At 32.1% G+C, this 20,224-nt stretch overlaps 1 protein-coding gene across 1 annotated transcript in view; it reads right to left on the reverse strand.

Annotated features, from left to right (window-relative positions):
• The window catches only part of LOC119678316, a 13,602-nt gene extending 8,444 nt beyond the window's left edge, over positions 1-5,158 (reverse strand). The window contains exon 1 of the mRNA XM_038090082.1: positions 18-5,158. Within this exon, the coding sequence (XP_037946010.1) occupies positions 1,384-5,085 (3,702 nt within the window). The 5' untranslated portion in view covers positions 5,086-5,158 and the 3' untranslated portion in view covers positions 18-1,383. The remainder of the gene's footprint in view (positions 1-17) is intronic.
• Positions 5,159-20,224: the final 15,066 nt, after the last annotated feature.

Raw genomic sequence — 20,224 nt, forward strand, 5'->3', positions numbered from 1 at the left:
GCTCCCGACTACCGTACCTTGGACCCTGCCGATCAACCATTGGTGAGGGGGAAGATTGTCTTCGTGGACAACGACGAGACGGCCGACTGCTACGTTCGGCTGTTCCAAGATCCATTTGGTTTTTGTTTGCAAGTTGAGGATATAGTCCTTGGACCAGGCCCGCCAGAATCTGCGTTTGAGCTCGCATAGCAGCCGCCATCTCTGCGCATAATTCAGATTGCTGTTTTGCACGTCGAGCGTTGATTCTTGCGGCAGCGTGCGCAGAGAATCCCCTATTAGTAGATGTGCTGGTGTTAGTGCTTGACCGTCGTTTGGATCTTGGCTGAGAGGTTCGATTGGTCTTGAATTGAGAACGGCTTCCACCTGAATTACCAATGTTTGCAGTTCCTCGTTGGTTAGCATTGCGCTGCCCGCTGTTCGAAGTAATAGATGTTTCGCGGACTTGACGGCGGCTTCCCACAATCCTCCGAAATGTGGTGCGCGAGGCGGTATGAAGACAAACTCGATTCCCTCTTGTGCAGCATATGACACCAGCTGGTCTTTCTGTACTTTGAACGTTTGTTGCAGTTCTTTCAGCTCTCGGCAGGCTCCCACGAAATTTGTTGCGTTGTCGCAGTAAATTCGATCTGGCAATCCTCTCCGTCCCACGAACCTTTTAAGACAAAGAATAAAACAATTAGAAGTTAAATTAGAGACTAGTTCAAAATGTACAGCCTTAGACGTGAAGCAAACGAAAACGGCAATGTATGTTTTAACTGGTGGTCGACCACGTATTTTTAATGTTGTATACATGGGACCACAAAAATCAACACCTGAAATCAAAAAAGGACGCGTTGCTGTGACTCGATCAGTTGGCAAATTTCCCATTATTTGAGTCAGAAGTTTCGGTTTATAGCGAAAGCAATGTGTGCAACTTCTTACAGTTTTACTGCAAGCTGCTTTCGCGTTAACAAGCCATATCTTTTGCCGCAAAATTGACCCTAACGCCTTGGGACCTGCATGACAATTATTTAAATGTAGATGCCTTAAGTAGATATTAATAAAATGGCAATTTTTTGGCATGAGGAGTGGAAACTTGGAATCATGGCTAATTGGGGCATTGAGCAACCGGCCTCCCACACGTAACAGTGTTACTTTATTGGGGCCACAATTTGTATCGTGCAGAAATGGAGTAAGTTTCTGCATGCCTGGTTTTAACAGCTGTTTCTTCATCAGTGCATATATCTCATCTTGAAATGCATTTTTTTGAACCTGTTCCACGACCTTTAAGAAAGCGCCATTTAATTCTTTGACACTTAGGATTAGTGATATCTCTTTTTGACATTTCCTAGCGCGATTTATGAATCGGAGTATATACGCAACAATTCGCATGAGCTTCATGTATTATGACTGAGTACCGACTAACTTCAAAATTGCGTTTGAGGGTTCTTCCGATACGATAAACACAGCTTTTGTTTTCCTTGTTTCCAGAGATTCTTGATCCGAAGTGATTATTGGCGCTATTTTAATTGGCCACTTGGCAACATCTTGCGACAGGTATTCAGGCCCAGTTTGCCAAATTGAACTGACTAGTTCAGTAACGTTACATCCTCTGGATACTATGTCAGCAGGATTGTGCTGTGACTGCACGTGTCGCCATGTTATATTAGTTGACCATTCTTGTATCTCTGAAACCCTGTTCGCCACGAATGTTGAAAGTGTTGACGGATGCGTTTTGATCCAATGTAGTGTGATTGTTGAATCGGTCCAAAAAACTACCTCGTCGATGTTGTGATGGAACATTACACGGATTCTATTCCACAATTTAGCAAGCAGATGTGCAGCGCATAACTCTAACCGAGGTAAAGATTTGGTTTTCAGAGGAGCAACTTTTGATTTAGCAGTAAGCAACTCACACTTGAAACCATTTGACGTTTCACATCTTACGTATAGACAGCAGCCATATGCTCGCACTGATGCATCAGCGAAACCATGAATTTGGCATTTAACATTAAAATGCAAATTAACATATCGCGGAATTGAAATTAAGTTTAACTGTTTCAAGTCATTCTTAAAGGCCTGCCAAGCAGTGTCAAGACGCATGGGTATGGATTCGTCCCAGTCAAGTTTCTGTAACCACAATTCTTGCAATAAAATTTTTGCTTTCACAACAATTGGGCATAATAAGCCAAGGGGGTCGAATAGACGAGCTGATATCGATAAGATATTTCTTTTTGTTGCACGCAAATTTAGGTAAGTGTCGTCCAACTGAAACCTAAACACATCTTTTGTGGTATGCCACTGTATGCCTAGTGCTTTCGTTGTATCAATATCGGTTATATTCAATGATTTTTTCAACTGCTTATCGTCCTGATAGGTGGGGTGGTTTGAGAACCATTTGGCTAACTGGAACCCAGCTGTCTCCAGAATTTGGGTGACTTGCCTTCGAATTGTTTCGAGTTCATTAAATGAATCTGCACCTGTCAGCAAGTCATCAACATAGAAGTCGGTTCGAATAACATTGGAACCAATTGGAAGCGTTGATTGATTGAGATCACTTAGATGGCGTAAACATCGAGTTGCTAAAAATGGTGCAGAGGATGTTCCGTATGTCACAGTGTTCAATTGGTAAGTCTTCAATTCTTCGTTTGGACTTTCCCTCCACAGAATGAGTTGAAAGTCGCGATCTGCCTCGTCAATCAAAACTTGACGGTACATTTTAGTAATGTCAGCAGTTAATGCATATTTATGCATACGGAAACGGAGCAACATTGTGTACAATTCTTCTTGTATCGTCGGACCCACCAGTAATATGTCGTTTAATGACAGTTGAGTTGATGTTCTCGAAGAAGCATCGAAGACTACACGAAGTTTTGTAGATGTACTTTGTGGTCTTAATACGCACTGATGTGGTATGAAGTAGTGGGGAGATACAGAGAAGTTGCGAGTTGATAAAGTCATGTGACCTAGATTTACGTATTCTTTCATAAAGTCCATATATAAATCATGCAGAGCAGCATCTTTAGAAAGTCTACGCTCTAGTGACAAGAAACGACGCTTAGCTGTCTCAAATGATAGCCCAAGGTTGCGGGAATCAGACTTGAAAGGAAGAGAAACTTTGAATCGCCCCGATGGTAAGCGTTGCACTGACGACAAGAATTTATCCTCGCAAAGTTTGTGCTCAGGTATGAGCGTGGCGGTTTTTTCACTATTGGGAATTTCTTCAAGTTCCCAAAATTTTTGCAACAATGAGCTAACTACAGTGTCATCATCTTGTGAAACAGTTAAGGCATTAGCATGGGGCTCAACATTTCTATTGCTTTGATATTTTCCAGACACAGTCCAGCCAAGTAATGTTTTCTGCAGCGTGGGGAGATTCGGACTTTGTTTTATTTGTCCGACTGATAGAAGTTCGAAAAACGTTTCAGCACCAAGAAGAAGATCAATTCTTTGTGACTTGTAGAAATATGGATCAGCAAGCTCAATGTTTGCCGGAATCTTCCAACTGGCGGTAGATATATTATGATTTGGTTGGTAGGTGGATATTGTTCGCAATACCCAAAAATCGGCTGAGAATTCATGAGAATTGACTCGCGATCTCACAGTCGCATGTAACTTATGCTTAACTGTGGTATTTATCTTACCAATTCCAATTAAATTAAGGCATCCATCTTCCCTTCTTAACTGCAATAGTTGTGCAAGCTCCTCGGTCATGAAATTTGTTTGAGAACCGGAATCAAGTAAGGCTCTGGCTGTTCGGTACTCTCCAGACTTACTCTTTACAGTAACTAGTGCTGTCGCCAAAATTACCTGGTCGCACTTAGTAGCACTATGATTTACAAAAACGCGATCGGAATCAGAACTTACAGTTGCGTGAGGGATGATTGGAGTGTATTTGTGCAGTAGTGTGTGATGTTGTCCCGCACACACTCTGCAACGTGATGATTTACATGCTGAAACAGAATGCCCTTTTTTTAAACAGTTTATGCACGCTGGAATTGCCTTGACTGCGTCGAACCGTTGTGACACAGGCAATTCAGCAAATGATGTACACTTCGTTATCATATGGATATTAGACATACAATATACGCATTTGGGATCATTGGATTGATTCAGCTTGTTGCAGACAAAGGAGGATTTAAAGCTGCGTTTGTCCCGTTTAACACCGGGTTTTTGGTCACACTCTGGCACTGATTTTTTATGCTTTGTAGAAGAGGTCTCGTCCGCTGATAGATGTTGGAACCTTTTATTAAGAGCTGCTTCACAGTCACTCCATAATGGCAAAGTGTTGTAGTCCAGCTGTTCTTCCCATTTTGATTTTGTGACTGAATCCACCTTTTGCATGACTAAATGAATAAGAATTGCATTGGTGATATTCTTATCATCTCCTATTGAAAGAAGGGAATCATAGATGGCAGACACAGTGCCAATTGTAGTGCGCAAAGATGCAGCAGACGGTTTGTGAATTACTGGGAGATCGAAAAGCTTACTAATATTGTCGGAAAAAATGAGACAATTGTTGTCGTACACCTTCCTAAGACTGGCTAACGCTTTTGGGTAATTCCTCTCAGTGACTTGAAAGGCCTTCACAGTACCAAGAGCTTCATCTGACAAACATGACAGTAAATGGTTGAATTTTTCAATGTCCGTAAGAGTTTCATCACTATGAACAAGGCTTTCAAACAAACTAATGAAATTTTTATATTCACAGTATTTGCCGCTGAATTTTGGTAGTCGCATGCTTGGCAACTTCGATTGCGGTCGACCACAGTGGTGCGAGATTGCAGGGGCGCTAACAAGGCGATGTTTTTTCAACTTTTGTAAAAACAAGGATTTAGTTGAAACACAAATATCTTCTAAAACAGCCCTATAGTCATCAGTAGGATCCAGGTCAAATATTTTGCTCTGGTATTGCATCGCTTTGTCAATGTAAGAGTCAAGTATTTCCAATCTACACTCTAGTTCACTAGGACTTTTTGCAACATTGCCTTCTAGTAAGTTTGCCTTTAACCTTAAAATGTCGGCAACTACTGCTTCTCGATTATGGATCAAGGTTTCTACCCCCTTTGGAGATTGCAAAGACTGTGATCGCTTTTTAGTAGGCATTTCAGAAAATAAATAATTACAAGTAACAACAAAAGAGAAAAATATTTTGTACTAAATGAATCGACGTGCTTCACGTTTAGCTGTATTGTATATTTCGTTTATATTCGTTGTTAATAGAATGCAGTATAATGTAAATGATATATTTTTTATTTATTGTTAATATATAATTCAATATAATGTTAATAATGTATATTATATTTTTTGTTAATATAATGCAATGTACTTGTAATCAAAAAAAGAGAGAATGCAGATGGCAGTGCTGTTAGGATTCTATAATGAAGGAAAATTGTTATGCTTGCGGTGATTTTGCACTGTCCCTCATCTACATTTCTATTACCTGACAATCCTTTGGTCTCCTATTACAGCAACAGTCTATTGATTGGAAAATTTGAAGAACAGCGATTTTGGTGAAACAGCAGTAACAGTACCGTTTATTTAATAAGATGATAAACGTGGTCCGTAAAGCACCGTTGCGGCTTTTGGCAGCGATGTGATGACACAGCAAATCGGTGAAATTATTTTACGGTACCAGTGCCGTTTATTTCCAGAAAATGATAAACGTGGTCCGTGAAGCACCGTTGCGGATTTTGGCAGCGATGTTGTGACACAGCAAACCGGTGAAATTATTTTACGGTACCAGTGCCGTTTATTTACGAAAAATGATAAACGTGGTCCGTAAAGCACCGTTGCGGCTTTTGGCAGCGATGTGATGACACAGCAAATCGGTGAAATTATTTTACGGTACCAGTGCCGTTTATTTCCAGAAAATGATAAACGTGGTCCGTGAAGCACCGTTGCGGATTTTGGCAGCGATGTGGTGACACAGCAAACCGGTGAAATTATTTTACGGTACCAGTGCCGTTTATTTCCAGAAAATGATAAACGTGGTCCGTAAAGCACCGTTGCGGATTTTGGCAGCGATGTGGTGATACAGCAAACCGGTGAAATTATTTTACGGTACCAGTGCCGTTTATTTCCAGAAAATGATAAACGTGGTCCGTAAAGCACCGTTGCGGATTTTGGCAGCGATGTGGTGATACAGCAAACCGGTGAAATTATTTTACGGTACCAGTGCCGTTTATTTAATAAGATGATAAACGTGGTCCGTAAAGCACCGTTGCGGATTTGGATAGCGGTATTGATGAATTTGCGATGCGGTGCCAGTACCGTTTATAATTAATAAAAAAAGAAACGTGGACCGCGTGGCAATGATAATTGTTTTTTACAAATAAAAACACTCACGATAAAAAACAGATTTAAAAAAACACTTTTAAAAAAAAAAACAATTTAAAATAGTCCCTGCTCGGGCGCCATGAAGAAAACTTTAATAGTTTTTAAAGTTTTTTTTTATTATTTCAAAATTAAAAACGGGATCTATGATTTCATTATTTCTATTTTATTCAAAATTAATTTCTTAAGTTCAATTGCCACTTGCGCACTTCACCGAACCGACCGTCTTTGTTCGCGAGTAAAGTAAAAAGAAAGAAACCAAAGGCAAAAGTGCATTGCACAACCGTATTAAAAGAAGTAAAGGCAAGCGTTGCCATATAGTTAATTTGAGATGAGTTTTTTATCGGTTGAAGTGCGCAAGTGGTAAATAGAAATTAGTATTTAACATTAATTCAAATGAAATTAAAATAAATAAATTAAATAAAATAAATATGTTTGTAAATGTCTTAACAATGATCATTTAAATCATTGGAGTAAATAATTATGTCGTCAATATAGACATGACAAAATTTACCAATATATTCTCTTAAAATATTATCCATTGCTCTTTGAAATATGCTTGGCGCATTTTTCAATCCAAATGGCATTCTTATATATTCATACTTTCCATTATTTACTGAGAAAGCAGTTTTTCTATATCGGCTTCTTTCATTAATATTTGATGAAAGCCTGATTCTAAATCTATAGTTGAAAAGTATTTTGAAGTACCTAAATTTGAAAGAATTACTTCAGTTTCTGGAATTGGGTAACGATCTGTGATCGTTGCTTCATTTAATTTTTTATAATCAATTACGAGCCTTTGTTTTTGAATACCATTCTCATCTATACCTTTTTTAGGTACGACCCATATAGGTGAATTATAAGGACTTTTACTTGGCCTTATTATATTATTATTTAAAAGATTTTGTATTTCATTGTTTACAAACGAATTAGCTGAAAATGGGTATGGATACTGTTTACTCCATATTGGGGTTCCAACAGTTGTGCGAATCTCAGCTCGTATATCTGTTCTAAATGGTACATTAATGTTTATATTTGAATGTGTTCTTTCTATCTCTCGTATTACTTTATTGCTTAATATTGAAACTTGTTCTCTTTCTTTAATTCTAATGTTATTTAATTCCAATTAAGAATTATTTATGAGTTCCAGTTCTTTTTGATCTTAAATATTTTTATTATCCTCAATTAAATCATATGTAGATATATCACTTGACATATCTTTTATATATAATTTTTCTTGTTTATTCTTATGTATAAGTATTTCATCATTTAAGTTTAGAGTAATTCCGGCTTTTTTTAAGAGATTAAAACCTATTAGTAAATCTGATTCTAGTCCTTCTAATTCGTAAAAAATTTCTTTAATTCCAAATATCATTACTTCTGAGTAATGAGTTATTATACTATAACCATTCACTGTCCTTACTCTTTTATTTATTGATAATTTATATCTTTTTGTTAGTATTGTTACGAAGATACAAATCGATTTAAGTTAACTGAGATAATTTTGAATTATGTCAGTTAGATAGTAAATAAGTTTTTAAATAGGTTTGGTTAATTTTAAGAGAATAGGAAGTTGGTTATTTTAAGCAATAAAGTTGTGTGTGTTTAAGAAGATAAATAACGGTTATAATTAATACAAGTTTAATATTATTCACTTATCAGAATCCAGTGTTATCGAACGAAGCGTTAGAATAAACGTAACAGTATGTTAGGTGAGCAATAACAACTAGTAGCTCCTGTGTCTATTAAAATTCTAAACCTTCGACCGGTTTGGTCGCTTGTTCTGTATATGTGTGGTAAGGAAAACCTTTGCCGAGAAAAGCAGTTTCATTCAAATTGTTGATTCTTTGTGTTTTTTGTTGTGGCCGTCCACTACTTTGAGTACTTTCTATTGGTCTTTTTTTTGGTGCCATAAAATGATTATTATGTCTAAATTGTTGTTGAATAGGATAATTCCTATTATATCTGTTTTCATTAAAATTTTGGAAATTATTATTATTATTGAAATGTTGTGGTCTAGCTTGATTTTGAATTGATATGTCGACATCCATTGGTTCTGGTTTTGGTTGAAAAGTTCTTTGATTATAATTTGAGTTAAAAAAATTATTATTTTTTGTTTTAATTTGATAACGTAGATGATTTGGTTTAGTCTGTTGTTGATATGAATAATTTCTTGAAAATTGAAAGGCAAAACTTGCTCTTAAATTATTTGATTCAAGCTCTTGAGCTTTCGCTAAAGCATTTGGCAAATCTTCTGGTGAGAGTGAAAAAAGAATATTTGATAACTGTGCAGGATTACTGTGATAAATATTCGTAGTGCGTTCTGTCTATTTCTATTGTTTATTTCCTTAGTAATATTTGAATCATATCCATGTGTCATTATAGTTTTATTAATAAGAAGAGTCAGTTTTTTATTTACTTCATTATAATAGTCAACAATAGTCATGCTACCTTGCCTAAGTATACTTAACTCTTGTTCAATAATATGTAGAGGTCATTTGTCGGCATAAGCAAAATCTAAACGACTTAGAATAGCGTCAAGATTGAGTAGTACCGTGGTTTGAAAGTGCATCGTTTGCTAATCCAGTGATTTTATTTCTTAGAATAGTTAGGGCAGAGAAATACTTCTTACTACCTCTGATATAAATGCTCATTGAATTTGTGGCTGCTTCACGCCAACTTACATATGAAATATTTTTGCCTGAAAACTCTGGTAATGATTTGATTACCTCTAGTGGTTCATCACACTGAATACTATTGTCTATATTCTGAATTTCATATTCAGCTACTGAGTTAGAAGATGCCAATTTACTTAATTGACCTTTTAATTGAAATATTTCAGCTCTAAGGCTGGCAGTATTTGAAGATATTAGTCTAGCGACCATATCTGAAGTTACGACCGATTCGTTTTGATTATTTACAGCCATTTTAGAAAACATTAACTCTAATGACTCCACGATTTATAAGTTTAATTTTAAATAATTTATAAAACTTTATAATGTGATTTTTTGTAACAAATTTTAAATATATTTGATTTTTAATATATTTTTTAATATATATAATAATATAATATTAATAATATTAAACAATATTATTATCAATAAGAAATATACAGCATACCACAATTTCGTCTTCTGTAATGTTACAAAGGTGTTCATTTTTATCTCCTCTGGCACTCCTTAGTGTTGTGTGTGTTGCTCTGGCACTTGTCACAAAATTTTAGTCTTTCGTATCCTTTTGACTTATTTATAAAATTTTTAATGGTGTTCATTTGGATACTTTTTACACAAATTTTAGCTAAATAATTTGTTTTATAGTGAACTAAAAAATTTTCTCGTAAATACTTCAACACGTTTCATAAACTTTAGTTCAGTTTTTTTTTGAATTTTAATTTTAATATTCTTTTTAATAGAATATTTCGCTTGAATTCGATTTTTTCTCCTTTTATTAGGATACTTATTTTATGTTTAACACAATTCACTTTTTATACTTCTGAATTTTAATTTTAATATTCTTTTCAATAGAATACTTTTTCACTTTTGAATTTGATTAAATTTTTCTCCATTTATTAGGATACTTATTTTTATGTTTTAACACAATCACTAATTACTTTTTTTAGTGTTTATTAAAAACAATGTTCTTTTTTTAATTAAAGAATAACCTTGCTGTGCTACCAATTAATTTTATTAATACTGTAAAGAGTTTTTTAAAAAAATGTCGACTTTATTAATTCATCGTTTCTTAAAAACTAAAAATACAGTTTAAAAGTTTTCTTATCCTAAGCCAATTGTATATATTATTTTAAAGTGCTTAGCTACAGTACAGTTTGTAGCTTAGCAAAACTACATGTTTTTGTTTATAATAAAAAGTATAATTTATGGAGCTAAGAAATTTATATATATGATCTGCTCTTGAGCTTTAAACTCTTGATGCAGCTGTGTAAAGAAAGAATAAAGAATGTGCTGTATCAGCTATGTACTATTTGTAACGGAATTTTCAGATACATCAATGTATATTTGAGGTACTTAACTTGCATTTAATATCGCTTCATAATGCAAATAAGAGAAACATCCCTACTTGTTTGGTAGTTTACTGGCCTACATATGTATAAGGATGTGTATAAATGTATATTTATAAAAATATGTACTTTTATTTGGAAGAATATAAATATATATGAGTAGGGTAAATTAGGAATTACCATTGGGAAAATTTTATAAGATGTATAATAAAAAAATAAATAAATTTGAAAACTTTTAACATAAGTGCAGTGCAAAAAGTCCCTAAGAAATTTCAGTTTACTTTACGTTAATTTACTCCAACTCGTACACGGCTTATAAATGATTATGCAGTTATTTAAATAACTTTCCATTTCTCGGCAATTATCCGCTTGCAAAATCTAATAGTCGATACACTTGTATCCCTTGTACTGGTGTTCCGTTTATGCTTATTCAGTATCTGTTAAGTGCATATATTTGTAAAATAGCGTTAACTATTCAAACTGCCATATAAACTGAAGGTTTAATTTTAGTTTTTTTTATTCATCTTAAATTGATTTCTATATAATTTTATTATAATACATTTGGCAAAGCTAAAGCTATTTTTACTATTTTTAAAAAATGTTTTACCAATTATTGATAAATATTTTATATACATATGTGTTCTTATGATTGTATTACTTCCTAAGATTTTATATAAAAGAAATATAAAAATTTCTTGAACCTATGAAGCAGAGAATATTGCAAAATCTTCTTTGGTATGAAGCAAAAACGACTGAAGCGACGTCGGCAGAGATTTGAGTGATTTGGGTACCCATTAATAGATACCTAGAACAAAAATTAATTTCTATGGCATTGTAACTCTATAATATTTTTACTCAATGGTGCAACGCTTTTCACTTTTACTTTGCAAAAAAAAAAAAGTTTTGCAAAGTCCAAAGTGAAAAGTGTTGGTGCAACAGGGCCCAGCTTAGGAATTCAATATGTTACTATTCTAAACGTGTACTATATAAATAGTATGTTAATAGAAAATATAATAAATTTTTTGAAAATATAATTGAAAATATATTTATATAATAATTATAAATGAAAATATAATTGTTTTTAGTACAATTATATTAATTATAATATAATTAATAAAATACAATTAAATAAAAAAATATTATAATTATTAATAATAAAAAATTTTATCAAAAAAATTTTTAACTTACCATTATTTGTTTGTTTTCTAATTTCTCGTAATAGCTTGTTTTTAATACTTTTAGGGCATGGTCTCAATTCAATACTTTCCTCGTTCTCGTTTACACTGTAATATGCAAATATGATTTTATATTGGCTGAATGGGCAATATCTACACTACTTTAATATTTACTGATAAGAACGCGTTTGTTCTTATTAAATTACAAATTGTTGTATCAACCAAGTATGATAAGAACTTGTTTGTTCTTATTTGAGCCGCAAATAGTTATATCACGCTTCCAACACGCACATGAACGTGTTGGATGATATATTTTAGTATTTTGTTTAACTGGTCGCAAACTGCCGAGCACATAAACTCGTAGGTTGCCTTATTGTTCTGTTTGAAAATGAATACTCCAATTATTTTGTATGTATTTTAATCTTTATTTATTTTTTTATTAATTTTAGACATGCGTTGTTAATTTTCGACATGTGTTGTTACCCGATTCACGATTCAAAACCAAAGAGGAAGTCTTTTAGCTTAAACCCAACACAGAAGCTGCTCTCATGTCCCTAATCAAGCTTAAAGCTTACTTCATTCTCTTTTTGTTGCCAAACAGCTGATTACTAGTGTTTGACAACGTTAAGTAGATGAAGTCTTTTATGTAGATATTACAACCAAGATTTTACTTTAAGGAGATTTAACATTTACCTTTCTTCCTTTTCGAGCATATATTTATATGCTCCAGGTATTTTTAATAAACGGTGTTTCATCTCATCGCAGTAATTATTTACGGCTACATGTGCCATTGGCGCCACATGCCTACGATGCGGCCTTTTGTAAAATGTTTTGTAGATATTTTTAGCCCTCATCATTATTTCATAACTTTGGCTTCTGGTTTGGACTTCCTTTAAAAGCGTTGGGTGCTTGTTTTTAATATACTCTTCCACGACTTTGATTACGTTGGTATTTTCTATAAATTCATCCAACGTGGCAGGAAACACTGATCGCCTTTTTGAATTAGAAATAAATAAATTATTTTAGCATTTGTTTATTAATTCACTTTAACATACTTTGTTTTGTGGTCATCCGTTTTTTTATTTTCCATTTTTATTAACAAATTTGGATATAAATTTGAAATTGAACTGCAAAATTAGAACCGAACAAACATGGTTTATGAAAGTAAAAAAATTAAAAAGTTTATTTCTGGTTTTACCTATCGACAATAATGACAATAATAAAAGTAATAGAAATAATAGTATTGTGGCGATTTTTATAATGGATAATGGATCAAAAATTAGAACAACGTGCGTGCAAATTAATTTTTTTGAACACGAGTTTTTATTTTTAATAAAATATTTATTTATTATATTAAATATATATATGAATTACATGTTATAAATTTAGTTTTCCGAATAGGTAAGATTTAAGGCTTAACTTCTTGAATGCTCGAACTAGACTGACTCTTGAAGTTTTATTCTTCAATAACTCAAGTTATTATTTAGATTATGAAATTGGGTTTTATCCAATTAGAGCACAGCTTCTAAAATTCCTGAGAATTTTCTAGAAGCGTCTTTTTCTCCAACCAATAGAATTGGAGCTTCTATTTGGTAAAGCACCTCGTCAGCGTCTTTAGCTTCGGCGTTAATAGCCGGAAGATGATGTTTATATCCATCAATCAAATATCTCAAATGAGTTACATCTTTAAAGAAAACAATTTTGTTTTCCTTTGCAGTATTGCTGTCAGATGAAGTATGGGCATTAAGCCTGAATGTTTATATAAAGATATTTTGATGCGTAATATCTAAGTACGCATTCTGAAGATACAAAAGTATTAAACAGTGGCTCAGTGCCGTTATGTTAATTTAGGGTTTTAACTTGCCTACGATGCGGCCTTTTGTAAAATGTTTTTTAGATATTTTTAGCCCTCATCATTATTTCATAACTTTGGCTTCTGGTTTGGACTTCTTTTAAAAGCGTTGGGTGCTTGTTTTTAATATACTCTTCCACGACTTTGATTATATTTGTATTTTCTATAAATTCATTCAACGTGGCAGGAAACACTGATCGCCTTTTTGAATTAGAAATAAATAAATTATTTTAGCATTTGTTTATTAATTCACTTTAACATACTTTGTTTTGTGGTCATCCGTTTTTTTATTTTCCATTTTTATTAACAAATTTGGATATAAATTTGAAATTGAACTGCAAAATTAGAACCGAACAAACATGGTTTATGAAAGTAAAAAAATTAAAAAGTTTATTTCTGGTTTTACCTATCGACAATAATGAAAATAATAAAAGTAATAGAAATAATAGTTTTGTGGCGATTTTTATAATGGATAATGGATCAAAAATTAGAACAACGTGCGTGCAAATTAATTTTTTTGAACACGAGTTTTTATTTTTAATAAAATATTTATTTATTATATTAAATATATATATGAATTACATGTTATAAATTTAGTTTTCCGAATAGGTCAGATTTAAGGCTTAACTTCTTGAATGCTCGAACTAGACTGACTCTTGAAGTTTTATTCTTCAATAACTCAAGTTATTATTTAGATTATGAAATTGGGTTTTATCCAATTAGAGCACAGCTTCTAAAATTCCTGAGAATTTTCTAGAAGCGTCTTTTTCTCCAACCAATAGAATTGGAGCTTCTATTTGGTAAAGCACCTCGTCAGCGTCTTTAGCTTCGGCGTCAATAGCCGGAAGATGATGTTTATATCCATCAATCAAATATCTCAAATGAGTTACATTTTTAAAGAAAACAATTTTGTTTTCCTTTGCAGCATTGCTGTCAGATGAAGTATGGGCATTAAGCCTGAATGTTTATATAAAGATATTTTGATGCGTAATATCTAAGTACGCATTCTGAAGATATAAAAGTATTAAACAGTGGCTCAGTGCCGTTATGTTAATTTAGGGTTTTAACTTGCCTACGATGCGGCCTTTTGTAAAATGTTTTTTAGATATTTTTAGCCCTCATCATTATTTCATAACTTTGGCTTCTGGTTTGGACTTCTTTTAAAAGCGTTGGGTGCTTGTTTTTAATATACTCTTCCACGACTTTGATTACGTTTGTATTTTCTATAAATTCATCCAACGTGGCAGGAAACACTGATCGCCTTTTTGAATCAGAAATAAATAAATTATTTTAGCATTTGTTTATTAATTCACTTTAACATACTTTGTTTTGTGGTCATCCGTTTTTTTATTTTCCATTTTTATTAACAAATTTGGATATAAATTTGAAATTGAACTGCAAAATTAGAACCGAACAAACATGGTTTATGAAAGTAAAAAAATTAAAAAGTTTATTTCTGGTTTTACCTATCGACAATAATGACAATAATAAAAGTAATAGAAATAATAGTATTGTGGCGATTTTTATAATGGATAATGGATCAAAAATTAGAACAACGTGCGTGCAAATTAATTTTTTTGAACACGAGTTTTTATTTTTAATAAAATATTTATTTATTATATTAAATATATATATGAATTACATGTTATAAATTTAGTTTTCCGAATAGGTCAGATTTAAGGCTTAACTTCTTGAATGCTCGAACTAGACTGACTCTTGAAGTTTTATTCTTCAATAACTCAAGTTATTATTTAGATTATGAAATTGGGTTTTATCCAATTAGAGCACAGCTTCTAAAATTCCTGAGAATTTTCTAGAAGCGTCTTTTTCTCCAACCAATAGAATTGGAGCTTCTATTTGGTAAAGCACCTCGTCAGCGTCTTTAGCTTCGGCGTCAATAGCCGGAAGATGATGTTTATATCCATCAATCAAATATCTCAAATGAGTTACATCTTTAAAGAAAACAATTTTGTTTTCCTTTGCAGCATTGCTGTCAGATGAAGTATGGGCATTAAGCCTGAATGTTTATATAAAGATATTTTGATGCGTAATATCTAAGTACGCATTCTGAAGATACAAAAGTATTAAACAGTGGCTCAGTGCCGTTATGTTAATTTAGGGTTTTAACTTGCCTACGATGCGGCCTTTTGTAAAATGTTTTTTAGATATTTTTAGCCCTCATCATTATTTCATAACTTTGGCTTCTGGTTTGGACTTCTTTTAAAAGCGTTGGGTGCTTGTTTTTAATATACTCTTCCACGACTTTGATTACGTTAGTATTTTCTATAAATTCATCCAACGTGGCAGGAAACACTGATCGCCTTTTTGAATCAGAAATAAATAAATTATTTTAGCATTTATTTATTAATTCACTTTAACATACTTTGTTTTGTGGTCATCCGTTTTTTTATTTTCCATTTTTATTAACAAATTTGGATATAAATTTGAAATTGAACTGCAAAATTAGAACCGAACAAACATGGTTTATGAAAGTAAAAAAATTAAAAAGTTTATTTCTGGTTTTACCTATCGACAATAATGACAATAATAAAAGTAATAGAAATAATAGTATTGTGGCGATTTTTATAATGGATAATGGATCAAAAATTAGAACAACGTGCGTGCAAATTAATTTTTTTGAACACGAGTTTTTATTTTTAATAAAATATTTATTTATTATATTAAATATATATATGAATTACATGTTATAAATTTAGTTTTCCGAATAGGTAAGATTTAAGGCTTAACTTCTTGAATGCTCGAACTAGACTGACTCTTGAAGTTTTATTCTTCAATAACTCAAGTTATTATTTAGATTATGAAATTGGGTTTTATCCAATTAGAGCACAGCTTCTAAAATTCCTGAGAATTTTCTAGAAGCGTCTTTTTCTCCAACCAATAGAATTGGAGCTTCTATTTGGTAAAGCACCTCGTCAGCGTCTTTAGCTTCGGCGTCAATAGCCGGAAGATGATGTTTATATCCATCAATCAAATATCTCAAATGAGTTACATTTTTAAAGAAAACAATTTTGTTTTCCTTTGCAGCATTGCTGTCAGATGAAGTATGGGCATTAAGCCTGAATGTTTATATAAAGATATTTTGATGCGTAATATCTAAGTACGCATTCTGAAGATACAAAAGTATTAAACAGTGGCTCAGTGCCGTTATGTTAATTTAGGGTTTTAACTTGCCTACGATGCGGCCTTTTGTAAAATGTTTTTTAGATATTTTTAGCCCTCATCATTATTTCATAACTTTGGCTTCTGGTTTGGACTTCTTTTAAAAGCGTTGGGTGCTTGTTTTTAATATACTCTTCCACGACTTTGATTATATTTGTATTTTCTATAAATTCATCCAACGTGGCAGGAAACACTGATCGCCTTTTTGAATTAGAAATAAATAAATTATTTTAGCATTTGTTTATTAATTCACTTTAACATACTTTGTTTTGTGGTCATCCGTTTTTTTATTTTCCATTTTTATTAACAAATTTGGATATAAATTTGAAATTGAACTGCAAAATTAGAACCGAACAAACATGGTTTATGAAAGTAAAAAAATTAAAAAGTTTATTTCTGGTTTTACCTATCGACAATAATGACAATAATAAAAGTAATAGAAATAATAGTATTGTGGCGATTTTTATAATGGATAATGGATCAAAAATTAGAACAACGTGCGTGCAAATTAATTTTTTTGAACACGAGTTTTTATTTTTAATAAAATATTTATTTATTATATTAAATATATATATGAATTACATGTTATAAATTTAGTTTTCCGAATAGGTCAGATTTAAGGCTTAACTTCTTGAATGCTCGAACTAGACTGACTCTTGAAGTTTTATTCTTCAATAACTCAAGTTATTATTTAGATTATGAAATTGGGTTTTATCCAATTAGAGCACAGCTTCTTAAATTCCTGAGAATTTTCTAGAAGCGTCTTTTTCTCCAACCAATAGAATTGGAGCTTCTATTTGGTAAAGCACCTCGTCAAGGCGTCTTTAGCTTCGGCGTCAATAGCCGGAAGATGATGTTTATTCCATCAATCAATATATCTCAAATGAGTTACATTTTTAAAGAAAACAATTTTGTTTTCCTTGCAGCATTGCTGTCAGATGAAGTATGGGCATTAAGCCTGAATGTTTATATAAAGATATTTTGATGCGTAATATCTAAGTACGCATTCTGAAGATATAAAAGTATTAAACAGTGGCTCAGTGCCGTTATGTTAATTTAGGGTTTTAACTTGCCTACGATGCGGCCTTTTGTAAAATGTTTTTTAGATATTTTTAGCCCTCATCATTATTTCATAACTTTGGGCTTCTGGTTTGGACTTCTTTTAAAAGCGTTGGGTGCTTGTTTTTAATATACTCTTCCACGACTTTGATTATATTTGTATTTTCTATAAATTCATCCAACGTGGCAGGAAACACTGATCGCCTTTTTGAATCAGAAATAAATAAATTATTTTAGCATTTGTTTATTAATTCACTTTAACATACTTTGTTTTGTGGTCATCCGTTTTTTTATTTTCCATTTTTATTAACAAATTTGGATATAAATTTGAAATTGAACTGCAAAATTAGAACCGAACAAACATGGTTTATGAAAGTAAAAAAATTAAAAAGTTTATTTCTGGTTTTACCTATCGACAATAATGACAATAATAAAAGTAATAGAAATAATAGTATTGTGGCGATTTTTATAATGGATAATGGATCAAAAATTAGAACAACGTGCGTGCAAATTAACTTTTTTGAACACGAGTTTTTATTTTTAAAAAAATATATTTATTTATATATATAAAATATATATATGAATTACATGTTATAAATTTAGTTTTCCGAATAGGTCAGATTTAAGGCTTAACTTCTTGAATGCTCGAACTAGACTGACTCTTGAAGTTTTATTCTTCAATAACTGAAGTTATTATTTAGATTATGAAATTGGGTTTTATCCAATTAGAGCACAGCTTCTAAAATTCCTGAGAATTTTCTAGAAGCGTCTTTTTCTCCAACCAATAGAATTGGAGCTTCTATTTGGTAAAGCACCTCGTCAGCGTCTTTAGCTTCGGCGTCAATAGCCGGAAGATGATGTTTATATCCATCAATCAAATATCTCAAATGAGTTACATCTTTAAAGAAAACAATTTTGTTTTCCTTTGCAGCATTGCTGTCAGATGAAGTATGGGCATTAAGCCTGAATGTTTATATAAAGATATTTTGATGCGTAATATCTAAGTACGCATTCTGAAGATACAAAAGTATTAAACAGTGGCTCAGTGCCGTTATGTTAATTTAGGGTTTTAACTTGCCTACGATGCGGCCTTTTGTAAAATGTTTTTTAGATATTTTTAGCCCTCATCATTATTTCATAACTTTGGCTTCTGGTTTGGACTTCTTTTAAAAGCGTTGGGTGCTTGTTTTTAATATACTCTTCCACGACTTTGATTATATTTGTATTTTCTATAAATTCATCCAACGTGGCAGGAAACACTGATCGCCTTTTTGAATTAGAAATAAATAAATTATTTTAGCATTTATTTATTAATTCACTTTAACATACTTTGTTTTGTGGTCATCCGTTTTTTTATTTTCCATTTTTTTTAACAAATTTGGATATAAATTTGAAATTGAACTGCAAAATTAGAACCGAACAAACATGGTTTATGAAAGTAAAAAAATTAAAAAGTTTATTTCTGGTTTTACCTATCGACAATAATGACAATAATAAAAGTAATAGAAATAATAGTATTGTGGCGATTTTTATAATGGATAATGGATCAAAAATTAGAACAACGTGCGTGCAAATTAATTTTTTTGAACACGAGTTTTTATTTTTAATAAAATATTTATTTATTATATTAAATATATATATGAATTACATGTTATAAATTTAGTTTTCCGAATAGGTAAGATTTAAGGCTTAACTTCTTGAATGCTCGAACTAGACTGACTCTTGAAGTTTTATTCTTCAATAACTCAAGTTATTATTTAGATTATGAAATTGGGTTTTATCCAATTAGAGCACAGCTTCTAAAATTCCTGAGAATTTTCTAGAAGCGTCTTTTTCTCCAACCAATAGAATTGGAGCTTCTATTTGGTAAAGCACCTCGTCAGCGTCTTTAGCTTCGGCGTCAATAGCCGGAAGATGATGTTTATATCCATCAATCAAATATCTCAATCGAGTTACATTTTTAAAGAAAACAATTTTGTTTTCCTTTGCAGCATTGCTGTCAGATGAAGTATGGGCATTAAGCCTGAATGTTTATATAAAGATATTTTGATGCGTAATATCTAAGTACGCATTCTGAAGATACAAAAGTATTAAACAGTGGCTCAGTGCCGTTATGTTAATTTAGGGTTTTAACTTGCCTACGATGCGGCCTTTTGTAAAAGTTTTTAGAATATTTAGCACTCATCATAATTTCATTAAACTTTGGCTTCTGGTTTGACACTTCTTTTAAAAGCGTGGGTGCTTGTTTATATACTCTTCCACGACTTTGATATATTGTATTTCTATAAATTCATCCAACGTGGCAGGAAACACTGATCGCCTTTTTGAATTAGAAATAAATAAATTATTTTAGCATTTGTTTATTAATTCACTTTAACATACTTTGTTTTGTGGTCATCCGTTTTTTTATTTTCCATTTTTATTAATAAATTTGGATATAAATTTGAAATTGAACTGCAAAATTAGAACCGAACAAACATGGTTTATGAAAGTAAAAAAATTAAAAAGTTTATTTCTGGTTTTACCTATCGACAATAATGACAATAATAAAAGTAATAGAAATAATAGTATTGTGGCGATTTTTATAATGGATAATGGATCAAAAATTAGAACAACGTGCGTGCA

The sequence above is a fragment of the Teleopsis dalmanni genome, chromosome 2, assembly GCF_002237135.1.
Source record: "Teleopsis dalmanni isolate 2A chromosome 2, ASM223713v2, whole genome shotgun sequence".
Classification (NCBI taxonomy): domain Eukaryota; kingdom Metazoa; phylum Arthropoda; class Insecta; order Diptera; family Diopsidae; genus Teleopsis; species Teleopsis dalmanni.